At 48.1% G+C, this 22926-nt stretch overlaps 1 protein-coding gene across 2 annotated transcripts in view; it reads right to left on the reverse strand.

Annotated features, from left to right (window-relative positions):
• The window catches only part of ZSWIM5 (zinc finger SWIM-type containing 5), an 89651-nt gene that overhangs the window by 59464 nt on the left and 7261 nt on the right, over positions 1-22926 (reverse strand). Inside the window, exon 1 of one of the 2 annotated variants that reach the window (XM_083846899.1) lies at positions 9897-20225. The exons of the other annotated variant lie outside the window; for it this stretch is intronic. Coding sequence (XP_083703025.1) covers positions 9897-9969 — 73 coding nt within the window. The 5' untranslated portion in view covers positions 9970-20225. Of the gene's footprint in view, positions 1-9896; positions 20226-22926 lie in introns of those variants that run through there. 2 annotated transcript variants of the gene reach the window in all.

A 22926-nucleotide genomic window follows, 5' to 3' on the forward strand; every position in this document is an offset into this window, starting at 1 on the left:
CCGTCTTCTCCAAAGCTGAAGGGACAACTGGAAATGAAGGCCTCTGTAGAAGTTTGCATGCTGCAGAGAATGTGAAGCAGGCTGCAGGCAGCACGAAAGTTTTGTTCCCAGAAACCAAGCCCCCTGGTTTATAACCAGGCACCTATGGGCTGGTTTCAGGAGGGAGAGATGAGCAACTAATGGGTCTGGGGGAGAAAACCAGGCTAGGTCCATTTAGATACTTACGGTCCCAGTACCACCACTGACAGCACATCTCACCCCTATAGTATCTTTGGCAGAGGATGACAACCCCTAGGAGGAAGCAGCGAGAGCTTCTCCCCCTGCTCCTGGCAAGAAGCAGCAGCTTCAGGACTTCCTGAGCTGAAAGTTGCATCTGGGCCATCTGGTTTAATACCACCATCTGACACTGAGATCAGGCTGGAACAGGGCTGATAAGCAAGTTTGGAGCTTTTTGATCTCATTCTGCCTCACTGACTTTCATTCATTGTTGCTCCCATTTCCTCCTTCAGGTGAAAAAAGTGCCAGGCACTCCCACCTCCTTGTGTGGAGTGCTAAGCTCCAGGGAGCAGAACCTCCAGCTTCTGCTGATCAGAAGCCTTCTAATTGATTACAGATGAATGCCACGCAGCAAAATTGTTGGATTTCTAAGAGCACAGAGAGCACTTTTGTAAAATGTCATATGCATATTGGGATTTTTCTTTTCTGGTTTTAATGACAAAGTGCAAATTTGGGGGAGAAACAGCGAGAGAAGGCAGCGTAACAGATGTTAGGAGATGAAAAATGTTCTCAGAGAGTAAGTCATCCATTTCTTCCTCCAGATTTCCCACCATATTCCCCTGCCTCTGTAAAACTGTACACTCTCAAGGTTCACTCACGCTAATGCTCACTTGTGTTACAGAGCGTACGAGCAATGCCTAGATGGATCCAGGCCGGTTTCAAGCAACCCATTCACACAGCTGCTGGTGGGATTCGACTCCTAATTGCTGAGTGTCTAAGCTGGTGGACAAGGCTCCCCTACCCTCAACTACAGGAAAATAACACAAGCTACATACCCCAGAGGACTGGGTTAACGTTGCCTGCAGGCAGCACCGCTCGCTCTCCAGTGACTAACAGAGATCTTTGGAGGACTACACGGAAAAAAATACCTAACTTTTAGACGGCAGACAGCAGGCAAGAGGAATCCCTCTGAAAAAGCATTTGCTTGTGTAATAGATGCAATTTCCCCCTAGGATTTGCCTTCAAAATGTGGGATTCAGCCAGTAAGCGTATCAAAAGTTCACTGGCACTGGTTAGAAGCCCTGCTGCTCTGCCTCCGCCTTGGATCCTAGACAATTTGCCCCTGGCTGTTTTCAGAAGCAGATACCACGCTCCTTGGACTAGGAGCGAGAGCCTGCACTGAGCCCCTTTCTAAACTTTGCCCAGTTCCTCAGCTCTGATTAAATTCAGGACCATTCGGATGCCTGTACGCAGCCCAGGAGGGCAGTGGGCCTGCCACCACCTGGCCTCCGTTCACCGAGGGAAAAGCTTTGGCAGCCCCCGTAACTGCAGGAATCGTAAAACTATTTGCAATTAGAGCAAATTGCCTGGCTTGCTAAGAGGGTGCACCCTCTGTCTCACAGCATCTGTGGCTGAGGAATTGCTCCACCATGTTTGGGCTCCCCTCTGCTCTCTCAAGCTTTCATTCCATGGGAAGCCCATTTCTTCCGCCGTCCTCACGCACGGAAGCGACCAAACAAGAACTATGTCGATGGCCTCTGAGATGATTCCCAGGCTACCATTCACACACTGTGAGATGCAGCTGATGGGCTCAGCCACTGTTTTAATGAGATAAGTCTTTTCAAATCAGGTTGAACAACAGCAAACCAACACAAAATGGGGCAGCTTGGGACACGGGGAGGACCCTTTCAGAAAGGACAAGCAGTGTCTACATGCCTACGTGGACAAACCGCACCTCCGGCCAGGTTACACCTCCAGGAGCTGGGTGCAGGCAGACAGAGATCTTCTGACCTCTGCTCTGCCCTCACCTCCTGCCAGCTACATCAGCACGTGGCGGCCACCTCACATTTCAAAGGGACGCAAAATATTATCCAAGGCCAGCTCTGGGAGCAGCTCAAGCACCAGCTCACCGGCAGCTGGGCCTGCCCTCGGGGAGCCAACAATTGCCAGTTGAGTGCTACAGAGATGCTTGTGGCCAGACTCATCTGCCTTTCTATGTGCCAAAAACCATGACCCATTGACTCATCCCAGCACTTCCACCTCCTCAGAAACCTCCTGGCACCAAAAACATCTCCTCATGGTCACCGACTCCCAAACATCCCTATAACTATCACTGCCTTCAACCAGCACAGCCCCGCACAGTCCCCTCCATAAGAAATCATATTTTGCCCAAGCGATTCACAACTGCTGCTGTCCATCTGAGAGCCCTCAGATGGGGCCTGCTTTTGAGAAAAGGCTGCGTGCCCCCCTGCTGAGGTCTGGGCCCCTTCAAGATGTCACAAGTCAGACACTCAACATTTAATTGCCTTTGAAGACCAAAGAGCCCCTCACCATTCTCCTCCCATGTGTTTTATCTTCTGCACAAGTCAGCTGCTGAGTTTGCAGGAGAAAGATCAAATAACGACAAAAAAGTTTTAAGTTGCACACTCGCTGCCATTAATCATATTTGCGACATCCTTCCTTGATGCCTTAAAAATGCTTATTTACAGACTGCGGCCAGCCTGCTGCCTACAAACAGAGGTACAGTGCCCATCAGGGAAACTATTTCTACATAAAGAACATGCCAACAGGTATGAGGAACTTCAAGCCACTTCAAAGAGGACACATCTGCCCAATAGTTGTCTCTTTTTCAGCTGCCCCATGGTCCAAAGAATCCGCCAACTTCCCAGACAATGCCACGTGCCTATATAGGGATGTTCCAAACATCCTCCAGACCCCACATGCAGATGGAGCGATGCTGGGCTGGCCGGCATGCATCAAAACCTGTTCAAAAAAAAGAGCAGACACCACAAAAGAGTCCTTAAGTGAACAAACCTGCTGGCCAGCACAGCCCCACAGCTCATTGCACCTCATTACATCCAGAGGACAGAAGAAAAGCAGAGCTTGGAAACCCATGCCAAGGGCACCTGCTCTCCAGCAAACCGCAAGCACACACACCATGGTGTTGCTCAACACGAGTGGGCTGGAGGCAGCAGGACCCTTCCTGTCCAGTCCTTGCAGACTGCCAGGTCTGCAGGCGGGACAGTTGTAAGCAACCCCTGGACCCCCCAGAAGCCATCTCCTGAGGAGCATCATGGGCAGCATCCCACACCAAACCGCCCTGATGGCCTCTCCCCGGTAGGGCAGAGAGTTCTCCCTTCAAACACCAGTGAAACCCAGTTGGAGACATCTGCTGCTCGCCAAGAGCTGGCTGTCATGACGGAAGAGCCTGAAACTCTGAAGCTGGACTCTCTTTCAACATCTCTAACTTGCTACAGCTGCTCACTTCAACTGCTAAAAGCCAGAGTAAGCTGATTTGCAAAGAGCCTGCATATGTAAACTGCACCTTTTCTCCAACATAAATAGTACAATCCTGGTTTATAATTTCAGCAGCTTGATGTTTTCTTGGCCAAGAGCAGGCCAAAGGAACTGGAGATGGAAACAGCTTCACAAGGCCTGGCCAGCCCCACAATATGATCTGAAAAGGTCCCAAAGGGAGGAGGCTCTCAGCCACATGACCACGCAGCAAAACAAGTGCCCCTTCACTGCAGCTCCAACACACACAAAAACCACTTAAGCGTCACAGATAGCCTAAATCTAGCTCTCCTCCTGGTCAGACCAGGTCTTGAGGTCCATATTTTTAAGATGAAACGCTCTCCTTCCTTTTTTAACACCTGGGGAAAAACAAACAGCACGTTGGTGTGGAGGGCCTACAGCCTCCGCTGCCACCATCCTAGTGCCTCTTCATCTCCTGCCAGCCCCAAGCAGCCAGGACAGCCTGGTCAGCGCTGGTGCTGGCCTCACCTGGACGAAGCTCAAGGAGATGCACACTCCAAGCACAGATGTGATTTACGCAGAGAAAACTGCATCTCCTGAAGGACGCAGGCATCTGCCCACACAACGAACAGTGAGGCTCTGCCATGCTGTTTGCAGGCTGTATGTGAAGCAGCCTTCCAATCCACATACTCTGGGTGCCCTACTAAAGCGATACTTTTTCTTTGTTCCCTGGTGCAGAAAGCATCCTTTGAGCTAGCTAGATTTCAAAGCTCTCCAATCCTCATTGCAGCCAGAGATAAATGCATTATGATGCAAGGAATTAATAACTTAAGACAACAATTCTGAATTTAATAGAAAATGTTCCTCCCACCTCTCGCTCTGAAGAGGAGGACGGCTGTTAAACCTGTGCAAAACTTGCATTAATTCACCAACTGTTTCCATGGCAGAAACTGGTGATGCAGTGAAGTCAGTGACTTCATTTCCTGAGGACATCAGATCTTGCTTCACATCAAAAGTGTTTTTGTTTGTTTTATTTTACGGTCCACAAAGGGATGCTGAGTTTTAAGCTTCTGTGGCAATCTCTGGGAAGGCACGTACCTGAGTGGGAACCAGAAGACCAGACCCCTTCTGGATCTGCAGCTTAGTCTTTCACCCCAACATCAGTACCTAGTGTGATTTACTGTGGGAGACGGCAAGACAGAAGTAGCTTGTCAGGAAAATCACCTCCTTGCTCCCCTCAATGCTCTTCAGAAAAAAATATGATGCCCATATCAGCTGCTTTCATAATGAAAGCAAGGAGATGCTAACGCAGCTCAGGGAGGAGATGGGCAGAAGTCTCCAAAGAAAAACCTGCCATACATGCACAATGCCCACCAGCAAGAGGCAGAGAAATGACAGACATTAAACACAACCCAGAAATCCACAGCTTTAATTCCAGGGCAAACGGTGATGAGACGGAGTAGCCATTTTACACACCTGAGCTATCTTCAGCAGCCTGCTGACACTCACTTCCCTCCTCTCCCAACCATGCAATTTATTTTCATAGTTAATTACAAAGACAGACTGATATCGACCTGCAGAAATCAGGCAGCACCTTAGCTATTTTTGGAACAAAAAGCACAGAACAGAAAGTGATCTCCTTTGATGGGTACAGAAGATACCCAAAATAAATGATCTTATATGCCTCTCCATAATTTCTTTCCCTTTTGTTTTCATTTAGCATCTTTGATCGTTTTAAAACAAGACCCACTCTCATGAATTCTCTCCTAATTAAACATTCTAATTAAAATGCATCACACTCCATAAATTCACTCTGGTTTTGAAAGCTGACTTTTAATCTGGAGGGCAAATAACTCCTATCTCAAAGTTGAAAGAAAAAAAAAACACATCCATCTGAGTCAACAATTTAAAAAAAATAATAAAAATCTACCCCAAGACCTAGGGTGTAAATAAGAACATTCGCCTTCACTTACACTGAAGAGATGACACTGGAAGGCAACATCAGCTCTTCCCAAGTCTGTACATCATCTGGCATAATGGTAGGGTCTATCCTAATACAAATATTTACTCCGATTTCTACTTATGTAAATACCCAGAAGGCAAGGTGATGTTTCCAGATCACTACGATCAATTTAACCAGCGTCCTATCTGCCCTGCCTAGCACTTCTCTAGTCCTGCAACGTAAATCCTCATGCACACATAAAATTCAGTTATCTAGTTGAAGATCAAGCAGAGGGCACAAAAATTTCTTCAGTAGATCTGTAGTTTCAAAAAAATTCCACCCCAAGGTGAAGAGTACAAGCTCTAAAGGCAAGAAAGTCCTCACAGCTGCCGAACACGAGCATGCCTGCTATGGGATTGAATGTCCCATCTCCTCCCCCAAGAGAGAAGAAAGGATGAGTTCAGCACTATCCACTTTCCACACTGGTCATTGACCAGGAAGCCTTACCCAAGGTGTGGGATTCTAGACAGATGCTAAGCATCAAACCTGCAAATTTAAGACCAAATCTTCCCGATGTACGAAATGCTCAGACTGGTACCACCTCCTTTCTGCAGAAGCAAAAGGCCTCCCAGGTACAAAAATGACTTCAAGGTGTTTCATTTGGGAGAAGGTCTACTGCTGATGCCATAAGGATGCTGCACTGCGCACCTTCTTGTGCTGCATGCTGCAGAGCCCTGCTGGCACATCAGCCTAGGTGTCCTACCCCAAAATAAGCTCCTGCATGGTTTAAGATGCACCAGGAGCAGTGGGGTGGCCTGAGACCAGCACCTCACCAGAAGGCACCGGGTCACATTCAGACAAGTGGAAGAAGAGCCTTTCCCTTGGTTACTCTGTGAAAACATTTCCCTCATTTGCCGTTAAGGTATGTGCTTTCCCTTAGTTTCCTGGACAGAAAAGGGATTAAACAGGCCAGCTTCTGACTTGAGAGCAGACTTGTGCACGTTTGACGAAATCCTGACGCGCGAAACGGCGTGGAGCCGTCAAGTGGGATTCTTCCCTGTTTGCCAGTAAACACCAACATATTCTGCAGGAAATTTAGCATCACACACACAGGAAAAGCCTCTCCCTCCACTAGTTTTTCATTTCAGCATCTAAATTGGCTTGAGGACTTGTCCTCACGGGGACCAAGTCACTAGGAAAGAAGGCATTAGCTGAGCATTACGACACACGATCTACATCTCTGCAGAACAGCATGCTTTCTCATAGCCTGAAATAGCTCAGAAATTGATTTTGTATGGATGGGCTTTAGAAAAAAGATGATTTATCTGCATCCAAGACTGGCACATTTCATCCCAAAAAAGTGTTTCTTTCCCCTCAGAACATTATGGTCACATAACCTAAACATTATGAAGAGCACTGATGGTAAGGTAAGTAGTCAGTGGCAAACAAGCCCCAGTAATTTCTACTTCCTAATAAAAAAAGCTGCTGTGAATTTTATACCAATTCAATGCTTCACCGCAGCTTCACTAGCAGATGAAAATGGGTTTTGAGGGGAAAAAGCCTTACTTTAATCACAGATCTTCAAGATGACAGCTACATTGCAAAAATGAAACACATTCATGAAGCCCCACAGGAAAGATCAATGGTTTTAGGTTTCAGGGAGATTAGACTTTATATTTTTTAAGTTCTCCAATATGAATTTGGTTTAGACAGAGAAAAAAGTGGGGGAGAAGTGTAATCTATAACACTTGTTCTTTCTGAGTTTAAAAGTCATTTATTATTTTGGAGACACTTCTGCAGCACAATTCCCAAGCGACCAAGAATGTGATTTTTACAGCAGAAGTAACCATTACAAGCAGAAAGCCAAGCTCCTGGCATCCTGACGAGAAATGGAACAACCTGATACTGGCATGCTTGGAAACCAGGAGCTGATATCTTCCACTTCAACCCCACTACAGGCTTTGCCACCAGCAAGTGGTCACTGCAAGCCCCAGCCTGACCCACTGAGGCTCTCTGTGATCCACCCCGGAGAATTCAGCTCCCCAAAACATGCAGCCCTTCATCCCTGCTGGAGACCTGGGGAGGCAACGTGCCACTGACAGATCCCTTCTCCTAGTCATCAGGTAATTTTGGGTGCACAGTCCTGCTACAGGTAGGTTGAGGTTCCCCAGTAGCTCTGAGATCTTACATCCAGATATTCCCTGCAGCTGGAGGCTCATCCCATGTGCTTGTCCATCTTGAAGAACGTATTGGCCCAGGGAGCCACAATTCAGCTAAAGCACAACGATTTCAGAAGAAAAGCCTTGCTTGCATTTCACATGTGCTGAATACCTTCGTCCTCTGTGCATCTTCTGGCTACACTGCCCATGTTCTTCCAATTCTGCAAATCCCAAAGGCAGTAAGCAACAAAACAGAGACATGCCCTATACTAATCAGCTTGATCCAACACTATGAGAAGCTCAGGAGATGAGAGCACAACACCAACACTCTTCTATTCACAGAACTCTACACATTTTCTCAGTAGAAATGCAACCCCACAACATGAACATCAACTTCCTGACAATGGGAAGAGTTTTCTTAGCATGACTACTTTTCACAATGCTTTTGGGTAATCCTCTCATCGTCTCTAGGCCCTCAGACCACAGCCTGAAACCCAGTGGGCCAGGAGAAGAGACACAAGGATGCTGAAGGTGGAAAAGGAAAGAGAAGGGGGAAGAGAAATATGAATTTGAAAGAAGACGAAGCATAACTGCAAAAATGCACATGATGAAGAAAGCATACTCATTCCCTGACACATGAATATCAGCAAAATGTGTTTGGATTCCTCTGATATCTCCTGCCACTCCATGGCTGAGAGGCCAAGCTAAAAGGTACAGCAGAAGGCTGATGTTGGAGGCATTTGCAACTTCTTGCCTTACAATATTCCTGCTGGGTGCAGGTTTTGTTTAAGTTAACGTGTCACAGCAGGGATGCACAATTATAGGCGAGATCTCAAAAATAGCAGGAGACTAATACTTCATTTAGCAATTGTATATGCTCTCTTTCTTTATCCAATGGCACAGAACCTAATTCCACAGTGAAACCCATTAATTACGGATTGCAGGGAGTGGGCTGCACCCTCATCCCATCTACCCACCGGATGGGGAAGAAAGCAGCTCGGACACAAGACACGGAGGCAATGCTCTGTCAGTGCGAATAAATTAATCCCAACAGCACAAACATCCAAATGCCAGAGTCCACCCCCACACACATACACACTCTTTGGTTGCTGCAATTAATAATACGCATCTGAACTTCAAATGAGTATTAAATCAGAAAGGAAACTGGTTTCTACAGCACTCCAAGTCCTGATAACCCCCATTAATTTCAGCACAGCGCCCTCCTGGAGCTGCAGGGGACAGAGCTCCACCGTGCCCAGCAATTCATCCTTCACAACGCTGCTTGCAGGAGATTCACATGAGCAAACAGGCAAACGCTAAGGAAAGCAAGTGGCCAGGTTCTCCTGTTCCCTGAATCTCCCGACATGCCAGGCAAGCAGGGACAGCATCAAAACAGATCTTCTTGCAACACGAGGTCATGACTTCAAGAGAGGCACAGCAGGGAGCCCAAAGACTGATGCCAAAAGGCAGGGAGGCAGAAGGAGAAACATTCGCAGAGCATTCCCAAACGGACTGAGCTATTCAAAAATATCCAGAAGGAAGGGGGGAGAGAGAGAGAGAGAGAGAGAGAGAGAGAGAGAGAGAGAGAGAGAACCCTTAAGAAATGCAATCTGGAAAAGCAGAGGACAGTTCTCTGCAGACTGAGTGTTCCTCTCCCCTTCCCTTCCCGAGCTGTAAGTGGGGCACAGCACACTGTCCTCTACCTGAGTGCTGTAGCAGCAAGAAAAGGAGCAGGGACCTGCACCAGCCACCAACAGGCAGCTCACAGGCAGCTCTCCCAGGGAAATAAGCTCCAGGTTACCTCCCTGAGTACAGGGAGGACTTCTCCTAGCAGACAAAAATGGAGAAGAGCTTATTTATTTCAGCTGCTGTGAAACGTCTGGATGCCAAAGCTGTTTGGAGAAAGGCTGCATCTCAGCTAGCTAGTCTGTTACTCAGTTAGCAAGGGTGAAACATCAGCTCTGCTTGGCCTTGTAATAGTTTGCTGCCCAGGCATCATCTAATTGTCACTCCAGTTTATGAGCTGAAGATTTGTGTTAAGATAACAGCAGATGAATTTTTGGCAGCGAGTTCTGAGCAGAAGGAGGCCCAGACCTAAAAGAAAACCAATTCAATTCACCGCCCCTGTCTGAAGTGCCCTCCTGCCCACTGGCAGCAGTGGGTCTAGAGAAATGAGACGGCGCAGCAAGGACAGGTCCAAACCCTAAAGATCAAAAGCCTGCCCACTTTGAAATAAATGCATTTGTTTAAAGTGCCAGACAGACCTCACATACCAATCCCCTGCCAAAGGAATAAAATCTATTTGAGGGCATTGTTTGACTCACCCTGGGGCCAACACAACAGCGAAGAGTGCCCTCTTCCTACAGGAAGGAGACTTCTTACCCAGCCTAGAAGCATCCTTACCACACCCCAAGCCACTGACTCCAGCTGCAGACCATAGGGAAAGATAACTAAACGGAGCTGAAATGGGTCCCTGAACCCTCATGGGCTGTTCAGGTGGAGAAGGCCTTCCAAGACTAACCACCTTGAGCCACCTCAGCTGGGATTCATCTCGTCCTACTCAGGCTCAAACAACAAACACCAGTGCCCTAGCTGCTCCTCTGCCCTCCCTTCCCAGTCACAGCACCCCAGTGTGCCCACCTCCTTCCTCAGCACAGGGAACCCAGACAGGGACAGGCCTCCAGGCCTCCACACCTGGGGCCCACCATGGACACAATCATCCCCATGCGCCCCCACCCATTCCCACCCTGCTGCCAAGCTTCCCCAGACCAGGACATTTTGGGGCTCTCACAGCTCATCATCACCCCACAGACCAGCAAAAGGGCATGGCTTGCACCTCCTTGACCCCATGAAAACACTGAGCTGTTGCACGGGGTAAGGCTGCAACCGAGAGAAACTTCTGCTTCCACCGCATTTGGAAACAGCAAAGGCATCAGAGTTCAAATTTAGAAATCAAGCAAATCGGACTACTGAATATGTGTTTTAGCTCAAATTAGACTAAAAAAAATGACTGTACAGTGTCCTAGCACCCCCACTCCATCCCAAACTTAGCAGGCTTTTTTTTTTTTTTTACGCTACGAATTCCAAAGGCAGCTAATTAGCCAAGACTCAGCAAACTCAGGTTAAAAAAAGAAGCTGCCTCGGCTCCGTCAGGGAGGCAGATGGCAGCGGCGCGTTTCAGACGCGCGGCGGGCTGCATCAGCAGTTTCTCCAGCCCGTGGTGTCTGAACGCGGGAGGACTGCAGATGGGAGGCCGCGCGGCCGGCCGGCTGCCAGCGGGCCACCAACAGGTGACTCGCTGGCGTGGAGAAGCCTTGCCCAGCTCAAGCCACACGGCCTGGAGAGGCACCTGATCGATTTATTGACTTACTGGGTGTTTTCGCCCACCGTGGGCTGGCCCTTGCACCGTGGTCCTGGTCTCACGTGGAGAAATAAGCGTGTTGTGACTACTGCAGCCATAGCCCCGGTGTTTCTCGTGGTGTTCAGAGCTCCTTGCTTCTCCCACCTTCAGGATCCCCCAGGGGGATGCAGGGAAGAGATACGGCTACTGCCACCGATGGGGGAGTGAACACGTGTAACGGGAAAACCTACGCTAGATACAAAAAGCAGCGAGATGAGCGCTTAGGCAGCCCAGCTGACTCTTCAGAATAATCCCTTAGCCAGCAGGAACCCAGCCAGGTAGATACAATTTAATTAAAATGACGTCAGCTCGCTATGCAGGAGTCGGAGGTCCCTCTGGACGCGGTGCCCAGTGGCTCAGATGTGAGTAGAGACTGGGAAAGGTCAAACTTGCCTGGACTCCATCCATACTCCTGCTTCTCTCTCCTCTTGGGTTTAAGCAGGTGCTCGCTTCAGGACTCTCACGTGTGCTCTTCCCAGTGTCCTGAGTTCCTGCTAACATCCCAAGCCATCAGGATACATAGGGAGCAGCACGTCCTGTCCCTCTGGGTCCTGTCCCACTCCTGCAGGACCTCCATGCATGCCTCAGCTGAGAAGGAACAGTGAGGGCACAGCACCTACAAGGAGTGGTACTGCACTGCTCTCTGCATGACGGGAACGTTTTACACACACTGGGAATCCCAGCAAAACAGAGCTAAAAACCTTAAAAGCAGCTTAATGGCAGCCTTATAACTTCATGTTTGCAGGAACAGGAGCATGTTCAGGGGCACCAAGTCCTAAGCCAGAAGAGGCAAAACCTAAGATACAGCAAACCGATCACTCACAGGCATTTCCCAAAGCATGACGTGGCTTGAGTCAAGAAAAGGCCTTCTCTGCAGTCTCTCGTACCTCATGACCTTCTCACTAGTTTCCCAGCCAGACAGGTGCAATAAAATGTTTCTAACCTGCAGGAATGTAAATGTGGATGCCACGTGAAGCCGCTGGATGTATTCAGGAGTTCAGTGCTAGTGAAAAGGCACAAAACGCAGCAGCTTCAAAGACACAGGACACAACACAACACCCCAAAAAACACACCTCCTCCGAGAGGGGGACAACTTCCAGCTGAGAGCAGGAGGGCACCCTCGGGTCCTGCCTTTGCCCGTGGGCAGGGTCTGGACTCCTCACCTGTGAGCTTCAGTAAGGTCCAAAGGATAATATAGGATCGGCTGCCCTGTAATCAGTATTAAAGCCTCTTCAAAACATCCAGCCCGTGCTCAGGGACTGATCGATAGCAATCAATTCTTGCACATCAGCGGATTTTGCAAGTGCCTAGCACGCTCCTGAATGAGGCCATTAGCACCTACAATCTCAAACTAATAGCCTGTAATGATGGGATTTTACCTATGTTAATAGCAGGCTGGATGATAAACAGCAATTTCACTATCAACGTTCATTGGGGTGAGCGGACCTTAATCCTGTCGTGGCAGAGATGACAAGGCAAAGACAATGCTGGCACACTGGGACACGGGAGATTTAGAGGGATGGTGAAGGAGCAGGTTCCTGAAGAACCCAAGTGAAAGAAATAAGAAGAGGCCAGGAAAGATTTATCGTACAAAAGCAGTGACTCTAACATGGGCAGTCTGCTCTGCCCTGCCCTGCCCAGGGGAGCATCCGACACAAGAGGGCTACAAGAGCACAACATACTGACCCTACTAGGGAAGCACTTCTCTCCCCAAACCCATCCATCACAGGCATCAGGCAGCCCCACAGGTCCACTCCCAAGGCCAGGCACCCTGCAAGAGTTAACCTGGTGCCAGATCCAGCTCCTGCCTCCCGGGCTTAATACGCCCAGAGCTGTAGCAGGGGTGTTAAACTCCTACACTTTCAGTTCAAAGGCAGCTTTGCAGAGCTGAGAAGTCTTAAAATGCACAGCTTTTCCGAAGCGTGACCTTTTCACAAGGTTTCCAATTCAGTCAAGATTTGTTTCCTCCCTCTTCAAGCACAGAACTAATGGTAGTCATGAAACACCTCCTCCACCAGCAGCATGCTGGCAGGCCAGGCTCCCCGCCAGGCTGGAAATGCCACGACCGGTTCCCTTTGGTGATCACAGTGGTGTTTCTGCAAAGGCTGGAGGGCACACAAAGTCACCTTGCCACCAGCAGACAACCAAGCTGGCACTGCTGGCCCAAGCCTCCCATCCCTTGGCATGCCACAGGACCAGCACTGTCCCCTTACCGCTCCACCACCCATGGCAGAGATGCCTGGTGCTGTCAGAAACCTGCTAAAATCCCTAATTGCCCTCCCCAGCAAAGCCCCTGCCTGGCTTGGTGGCACTGGCAGTAGGTCAGATTGATGGTTGGACTTGATCTTGAAGGTATTTTCCAAAATAAACGATTCTATGATTCTAATGATTGGCTCTCTCCTGCTGATATAAGCCTGGGAGACCTTCCCAGCTCCTCTCACGGGTCACATCCGCAGGTTTCATTGGTTGGCTTTCCTTCATCTTGCTTGCTCTCCGGGAGAAAGAGGAGGAAGAGGAGCATTTTAAGGTATCGGCACCAATAAATCTTACAGCACACCCATGAGGAGACACCCTCCTGCCCCAGGGCAAGCGAAACCCTCTCTCACACCCTGCCCGTCCCATCCTCTATCCTCCCCTGCTCACTGTGCCTGGAAGCCACTTCCCTGCAGGAATGGAAGGTCTCCAGGGCAGAGACCTGTTGTCACACATCTGGAAGTGCCATCACATGCTACCTAGCTACACATAAAGCACAAAACAATTTCACCACAGTCTTTCAGACAACTCCCTTTCACGCTTCATTTATTTCCTCGCACACGAGCTCAAAGTTTCCTAGCTTTTTGCCCCTCTCCCCCCATACACTACAGGAATGGGAGCACACACTGCTGTGCCCCCAAAGCTTTGCTGCGGCTACGACAGAAGCAGGTGCCCGGTCCCAAGCGGCTCCCTTCTCCCAGGGCTCCCCAGTCATCACCACAACAGCAAACTGCATGAAGGGAGGGACGCAGACCATAGAGGCACCCACACAGTCCCTATAGCTCGGGGGACTTCTGTTAACCTGAAATACCCGGGATTAGCCACCGGAGCAGGCAGGTCTCACGCTCGCTAGGGCGGCAGTCGAGTGCTATAGGAACTGGTTTAAGATCCAGGACCTGAGTAAAAGCCCAGCACGATGACGCTGCTGAGAGTCACCAGCACGGACGTGCCAGATATTTCTGGGCTCACTGACGGGACACACGACGATTTCCAAATCCTACGAATTACCAAGGCGCTGTCGTTGACACAGCCGATGTTTGCAAGGAACACAGCATTTTCACATTGGCGAGGCTTCTCCAAACACAGGGCACAACATCACACGAAGTTTAGAGCCTGGGTTACAAACTTCCCAGAGAAACTCTGGGCCAAACAAGGGGGAACTCCAGCCTTACGTGCGGTTCCCAAACAGAGCGTCAGCCAACCTGCCTTCAGGCATTTTCTCTACCCATTGCGTATTTACTGCATGGGTTTGTTTGGATGTGTTCTGCTCACGACTTGCTCCTTGGAGCAACTCCAAATCTGCCTCCCTCTTAAGTTTTGCTACAATATAGTCATTCAAACTGATTGCAAACATCAGAAGCTATGTTTGATTTCTTTATGCACACTAATTCTAGACTGGGTGACCAAACTATTTTCATAGTTGTGTCAGCACTGTCTAGACAAACCATTAAAAACAGGATGCAACAATCATCAGAAATGCAACGTCAGGTTCATGCCCAGAGACATTCTCCATGGGGGAAAAAAGAAAAAGGCCAAATCCATCATTACACGGCCCATTCACGCTGTTTGGCCAGAGCTGGCTCGGCTGCCACTTTTTTGTTCAAGAGGACTTTACTGAAGCTCACCAGAAAAACATATATTTAACTGCAATTTTAAAAAAAACATGCTGACATCAACAAGCTCAGAGAACAGCAGGAACTTTTGAAGGGTTTGTCCAAATGTCATGAGCCTGCTCTCCATGCTGCCAGATATCCACACCTCGCTACCAGCACAACCCTCGACGGGAGAGCAAGCAACTGCGTCACATCACTATGCCCACTGTGTCATGAGTCCCAGCACCAGCTCCAGGTCTGGGCTGCCCCAGGCCCCAGGCACTCACCCTCATAGCCTCTGGTGGGCTCCCATCGCCACCACCACCACCAAAACCCAAAATCTGGGCACCCCCGGAGAGCTGCTTCCCAGCACCGCGCATCGGAAACGCGGCTTCTCGTTTCTTGCCACTTCTCGGCATGGAGCTCTTCCAAAACCCCGAGAGCACCAGTCATAATCTTGGCAGAAAGGGACGCGCGTATAAAAATCAGTGCTCTGTCAAAACAGGGAAATAATGCGGGAGCTGATCTGTGCACATTAATCCGCTGCAGTCAATGAGGAGACAATTTCCCTGGAGAAAGTCATACATTAAAAGGAAAAAGAAAAAAAAAAAGAAAGGAAAGGAAAGGGGAAAAAAAAGATTAATGTGACTTTGAAATATCGCAAGCACTGTTTATCTTCCTCCTGCCACCACAGGTTTTTGTTCTTGTTTTTTTTTTTTTTTTTAAATACAAAGAGAGCCTTAAAATTCACTGTGAACACAGCCCGTCTGCCTCAGATGTGCAAACATAGGTGCCTTACAGTAGAGCAAAACTACAAATATAGTAACGCTTGCTCTCTCAGTACCCAACCTTAACATTTTTAATTAATTTAATAAAAAAACATAACTGCTTTTCACTGGCATGGCCTTCTAATTATACTCAGAGTAGATGCCTGCTCCTCGGAGCTCCTGGTAGCAATGTATTCACCCACAAAGTTCAGGCCTTGGTACTTCTGTGTCAGCATCGAAGCAGAATACTGCTCCCCCATATATATTTAGCAACCGACACAGAGCCCAGGCACTGACCAGGCATTCAAATATGCATTCCCTTTCTAGGGTAGGACTAGAAAAATTTGCCAGTTAAAAGGAAAAGAAACAGTTCAATCTGTGTAACACAAAGAAGACATGCTTAAAACTGAGGTGAATTGCATGAACTCAGCCTTTGGCAATTCTGAAACAAATGAGTTCACCATAGCATTTATATTCCCATTTTCGTTTTACACGTATCCCATAGATCATAAATATACATTAATAACTGTAACACTCAAAGTTTACATTCAGCTGTAACATTTAGGATCAATACTCTTCAAATGACCTTTAACAGTAATGAGCTACCATAACACTGTCTTGAGGACTTTAAATTTTTATTAGAAATACTTTATTACAAATGTTCAAACCTGTCTCCATGCACTTTCACACCCATACAAATACACTCCCACTATTATAATTTTCCTTAACAAAATACAAGGCCTTTCACGGTTTTTGAAAAACATGCAGTATGAAGGTTTTAGATATTCCATATTTTCAGATGTTGGTGCTTTGTTGGTGTCTTTTTTTTTTTTTAAATCAAAACCCATGAACCAGGGGTTGAAAAAATCATCTGCTTTTCAAAGTGATAAATAGAAATTGTTCCCACGTGGCTTGAACAGGATGGGACCAGGCTCCTGATCACCATAAGCCCTTAACATGGGAGGGGGGAGACACGCTGGCATCCCAGAGACGTTGCAGTCATCATCCTTTTAAGAACTTGCCTTCAGTGAATACTGACACCAGGTTGTCACAAGGGCCCCACCCAAAGGCAGGCTGCACCCCAGTCTCCCAAACCCCTCATTTGGGGTCCCGTGGTGGCAGCCCCCTGCCGTAGCCCCCATTTCTCCATCAGCTGCCACAGCAGCTCATTAGGGCCCAGGTAGGAGAGGCAGCGTCTCTACGGGCTCGTCGAGGGCTGATCCGCAGCGGGCAATTCCCACTGCTTAATGACCTGAGACCGTCCGAGTCGGCAGCAAATGGGAAAGGGAATCTTCTCATTTGTTACCCATCCCCACGTCCTGATAAAAAGAATGATTACACTTTTAAGTTCGAACAATTCCCTGCAGTTGTAGCCATGTCATATCTAGATTGTCTAATTTACATGCATATTCATAATCCCTGTGTATTTAATTAAATTCTTCAATCCCTGGAGTGTCTTTCCTAAACAATAGTAATTTATCTTGCACAGATAAGGGTGCCCTCGATTTATTCCACTCTGTAGCTAACAGCATTTCCTTCTGATCAAGGGTAGGAAGCAAAACTCGTACAGAGGGAATCTTTAAATATATTTAAATTGCAAGATTAGCCTGCTTTTCTTTCCTTTTCTCTCACCCCAAGTTACCCTTTTAAATGATAAATAAATTCTCCTGAGTTCCGAGGAAAACCTTTCACCCAATGTCCTGATAACAGCTGCATGCCCCAAAAGCAAGAACGCATTTATCCAGCATGGTCCACAGGACATCCTCAGCACACACCTTTCACCGCAGGCTGTAAACTCGTCCATCACAGCCCATAGCAAATGAATCCTACAGTAAAATGTCACAGGAGCAGTTCCAGGAGGACCAAGCCCTTCATCTTGCCAGCAAACATCCCAAGGCCCTACAATAGGGACGCTGGCCCTTGTGGGGCTGCTACTTGACCGATGGCTTCGGTCATCACAGAGACAGAAAAGGCACCAAAGAGACGCCTCCTCCTCCAGAACATTAACCCCATTCATATATTAGCACAGGGAATTTAACTCTGACTGCAATTAGAAAAGGGTTAAAATATTTAGCAAAGTCAAACTGCTGAGAACATCATGATGAGGAAGGGAAAAGAAAAAGAAAATCTGACATTGCAACACTTTTTATTATTATTATTATTATTATTATTATTACACAGCTCTCCCAGACCTCATCCGCAGTTGCAGGACAGCACTGATGCCGGGTGGAGAAGTACTGGTTTCCTCAAAAGCCCAAGGCCACCAGAGCCCAGCTCTGCTCCACCACCGCATCGCAGCCGTGGCCTAACAACTGCAGCCCTGCACAGCTGCTTCTGGCTGACTCAACGAAGAGTCACCATCCTTTAAATCGGGTTGCTTTTCCCCCTAGTGCGACAACCCTTTCCCAGAAGTAACGGGCAAGCCACGCTGCCCCACAAAAGCTGGGCTCGGCACGCTCCCACAGCAAGCGTCACATCCGAAGGTGCTGTCCTCCACCGGTAACGCTGAGCCTGCCCACTGACACAGCCTGCAGCTGCCAAATCCTCTTCCCCAGGAATTTGTAGCTGGATTCAGACATTCCCAGCCTGTTACTTATTCTAATGCTTTCAGCTCTCTGGAGTACAGGGACATCCTGTCTTAAACCTGCCGAGGCTCATGCCAAGAGGACATCTGCTCGGAAGGCAGCCTCCGGCCAGGAGGGCTGCATTCCCGTCCCTGCAAGAGCCCAAACATGCCCTTGCACCCACAAAGCTCAGCCAGCTCTCCGCAGGGCCAGCAGCAAGGAAAGCCACCCAGGCAAACCACAGTTCCCGTTCCCACTTCAGAAGCCCTGCAGGGTTTTTAGACCTTGGAAACATTTCTTCCTACTCAGGGCATTTTTAGGTTAATGGTTCATCAAACCTCACAGTCCAGGAAGCCTCAGAGTGGCTGACCAGTGTGTGGGTGTGGGGACGGGTGGGGAGAAAAAAAAAACCTCAGACATCGGCGCTTCCCACAGGACTTGAACCACAGGCTCTGTGCTAAGCCAGGAGCCACCAGAAACGAGCCAAAAACCAGGCAGACGGGCAGCGCCGAGAGGGAAAAACCTCACTACTGCTTTGTGTCTCTTCCAGATACGGTGAGCACAGACAGCAAACGATCACTCAGCGAAAGCATCGGTCTCATCTGCAGGATGTTCTCCAAAAGGCAGCATTTCCATGTGAGAAGCAGCCATGCCGGCTAAGCCCTTCTGCAAATACTCACGGGTGCCAAGCTGTACCAGCAGCGATGGGAGACGACAGTGACGCCTGCAGAGGGAACACGCGACATTTGACCTCTCCATTTGCCCAGGTCCTTCTTTCCTAAGCTTTATTTTAAAGTGCATTATTCAAGTGCAAAAGCATTGGTCGTTTTGGGGAGAGCCCTCCAAACCCAGCTCACCTTACTTGTATGTTATTCCCACTCCTCCCACATCATCCCAGCAACAATGGTCAAGTGGTGACCAGAAACCAGCTTTCCGTCTTTTTCCCATATAACCAGTAACTCCCAAACTGGGAAGCAAATTTCTGTTCCCAATACACCTCACCTGCATGGGAACAGCCTGGCCTTGCCAATCGCTCTAAAGCAGCAGAAAGCAAGGGCACGCGCTGCTGTTTGCCATCCGTTTGCTGTGATGGTTTAAGAACCCACTGTCCTCGTGCTGCAGAGGGCTTTGAGGTTTTTAACAGTGAAAAAAAACTGGAAACAGTTTTCTGAAATTAGCAACCTCATAAACCAGCATCTGAATTTGCTCCTAGATGTCAAAACATTGGCTGCCAGCAAGGACACCTGAAGGGGGTTTAGTTGAAGAAAGTGACTTTAATCCAGTGGGACAGAGTCCATGCAGCTGAAGCACACCAAATGAAACTCAGAAGATAGGGAGAGCTCGAGGAAGGGGAGGCAATGCACATTTCCGTGCCATCTAGTGCGTTCTGAAAAAGAGCCATGGGACGAAGCTACACTCCACAGCATTTCAGAGGGCATAGCTTAAACAGCACTCCAAACCCCACTGCTTCTTCTTGGGCATCCCCACAAGCATCTGCTTCACACCTGTCACCGACAAGCAATATTTTCCACAGTGCGAAGCAAATGAAGAGGAGCAGCACACCGGAAACCACCAAGCTCCCCATCACGTTTGGTCACACATGAGTCTGCTTTTCTCCCTGACAAAAAAAAGGCAGGAGCCTTTATGGTCCAGCATCGTCACGAAGCCAAAGGAGCAGAACACACGTTGCCATCCCACCTTTCACAGCAGGTGTCTCCTTAAAAAAGGCACTCTCCTCTGCCATCCTCCAGCCTCTGGGAGTTATCTCCCAATGCGACAGGTCGAGGGACACAGGAGGAGCCACCACGTGAGGAGATGGCAGGGGACCATGCCAGGCGCTGGAGACATTTGAGTGCAGAATTACAGGGAGGGGGCACAGCGCTGCACCGCCACTTCAGCCAAATATTCTCCTCACAATCAGCACTTGGCAACCCCACGGTGTCTTCAAACTACTAAAAGCATCTGCTAACGATGCCGGCTGACCTCAGACCCAGCCAACCTGCTGAGACCTCCGGAGAAACCATCTCTTTCGCTGTTCAAGTCTTCAGAGAGCACAGCTGAACCCGGCAACTTCCCCCCCCCCCCCAAAAAAAAAACATAAAAATATAATAGTATTTCAGAAGTGGAGTTTACAGCCTGATTTTTCAACTTTCAGGCCAGATGCCTCTTATTTTAGCAAGTATGTCAAATAGGGCTAGTCCACAATTTATGGATCAAATAAGAAAAGCTTAAAGAGGAGAGACTCAAGAGGCAGAAAATACTTTTCAACAGGAAAAACGAAATGAAATATAAGATTTGCCTCAAAATGCAACAGACCCATGGGACAAATTAAAAAAGGAAACCATAAAATGCTTGCCCAACTCCTTTTTTAATTCTTACATCTGTTACTTTACTGTAAAGTTTCATCTACTGTGTATAATTAGATATATGTGTATATGTACATACAGATTTCTTTGAGATATGTGTACAGTTTTTAACCCCAAAGAAATTCTTAACGATGCTCACTGGAAAAAGGAAAAAAAAAAAAAAGAAGCTGCAATAAGAGCTACTGTGGAAGAAAGGAATAGCAATGACACACAAAGGTCTGAGGGACGCTGCATTGCAAACAGGCTTCAGCCTGTGCTCTACAGAGCAGCACGAGGAAGGCAGCAAGGAAACATCAGCCGATGGTTGCTCAGCGCCAGGAACATGATGAAGAGCTGAGATCTGGAAATGGGTTGCAAATCCCTGACACGGAGTAAATCCCGAGGAACCAGGGGCAGCAGTGTATATGCTGTATCCCATCACCATGCCTGCTCTGCTGCCCCGCTCAGCCCCAACCTGGGCCACTCAATGCTCTAGAGGGCCTGGGGACAGGCCTTCCTATGGGCCTTCCCATCCTGACCTGACTCCTGCAAAACAGAAACCAGCCTGTTTTCGATTTGCTAGGAAAAGATGGAGGCCGCTGGGTGTTTCTTGATCCACGAGAGGGTTATTTACCCAGAGATGGGAAACAAAACCGAAAGAAATAAGGCTGCTGATTCCAGTGCTAAAAATCCGGCAATATAAATAGGTACCACTACAAGCCCCAAGGTCCTCCAAGAGCAGCCATCAAATGCCATCACACCTCATGGTTAAGCACTGAAAATGTGCACGAGGAGGGAAGGAAACTGCATCCACTTCTATGGGAAGCTCCAAGCACCCCGTGTTTCACCAGGGTACGGGAAGGGGCAACACAACTGCAAGTACCCCAGTGTCACAGCCGCTGGGGATCCATCAGGATCCGCACAATGGACCCTCCTGGGAGAGGCAGACCTGCCTCGGAGCAGGAATAAAACCATGGCGCTAGGGAACACCAGGCATCCACCAGCCGAGCTGCGAGGATGAAGTATTCCTCTGGAAACAATCAGGCTCCCTAATAACAGGGCTGCAGCCTCCGTCTGAAAGGGAGGGAGGAGGAGCAGGCGGGGAGAGAGGGACTCGCTGGATATTTATCCCATCCTCATCTTTGTGTTATCAGTACCCCGGTATCAGCATTGTTCAAAATGGCTGCTTAGATGGTTGCCAGCAGCAACAACAGAATCGGTCCATCTGCTGGCATTCTCTCTAATCCATCTCAAACACTCTTCTTCTTTTTAAATGCACACAGGGAAAAGAAGAAAAAAAAAAGTCTGCCTTGTACAAAGAAACAGAATCCTCCTATAACAGAGCCTTTTAACTAGATTTTATGCCACCCCTGTTTCCAGGACACACAGACAAAAGTTAATTTTACGATAAAAGAACCAGTGTAAGGTGCTTTTTTGTTATGAGATCAGAAAGCAAATGGAATTTGAATTGTCTGCAGTGGCATGTATCTGACAAAGATTAATTTAAACAGATATTGTCTCTGAAACCAAAGTCCATTGAACGGCTTCACAGCCCATCAACCATGCGAAAGCAGCTCCTCCAGCAGCACTGCTGACTCCACCACTTTCTTTAAAAATGGCTTAACCTATTTCTTGTAAGATAAAAGGTCATATATAGTTCTATTTTACAAACCCATAATAGCCAAAGCCACACCAAGCAAGGACAATTGGAAGAAAATAATAAAGGGGGGGGGATTTCCTCCCCCTTCGCAGACAGATGCTCGACACTCACTGTGTATTTCTCAAAGTGCGCTGGCAGCGTGCGGTCCCAGCGCCACTGAAATATTTCAGCATCATTAGACTATAATAAAATCCCGTGGCCTCTGCAGGTCGCTGGTGGGGCCTGGAGGAGCCCAGGGCAGCTTCCTGCAAACAGCACAGGACGCTCCCTCCAAAGACACATAAAGCAATGCAGGCCGTGCCGATTGAGACAGCTGCTCAAGCTTCAGTGGGACATGCACACACACACACAAAAAGCTACAGATATCCAAATCCTGCCATTTCTTTCATGTTCCCAGTTTATAAGGAGCACCACGGGGAAAACATTACCAGGGAGTTTCAGAGCATTTGATACAGCAACAGCCCAGCTTTGGGAAAAGAATGAAGGAAAAGCAAAATAAAAGATGACAGCCAGAAGTACTTTTAATATGGTTTCAGTATTTTCAAGAGAAAGCTTCTGTACAAAGAACAGCCAATGAACCGTTACCAAAATAAACACAACTGTCTTAAAAAAGAATTAAAAAAATATTTATCATCATAAAGAAAATCAAAAAAGATGAGAACCAGCGAGCGAAAGACAGAAAATACATTTGTTTTTCATTCTCCGGATACGCTCCTTTTAATTTGGCATCCAAAACCATTGTAATTCATTAATGCAAATTTTATTTATCTCAG

Source organism: Anser anser (assembly GCF_964211835.1).
Source record: "Anser anser genome assembly, chromosome: 8".
Classification (NCBI taxonomy): Eukaryota; Metazoa; Chordata; class Aves; order Anseriformes; family Anatidae; genus Anser; species Anser anser.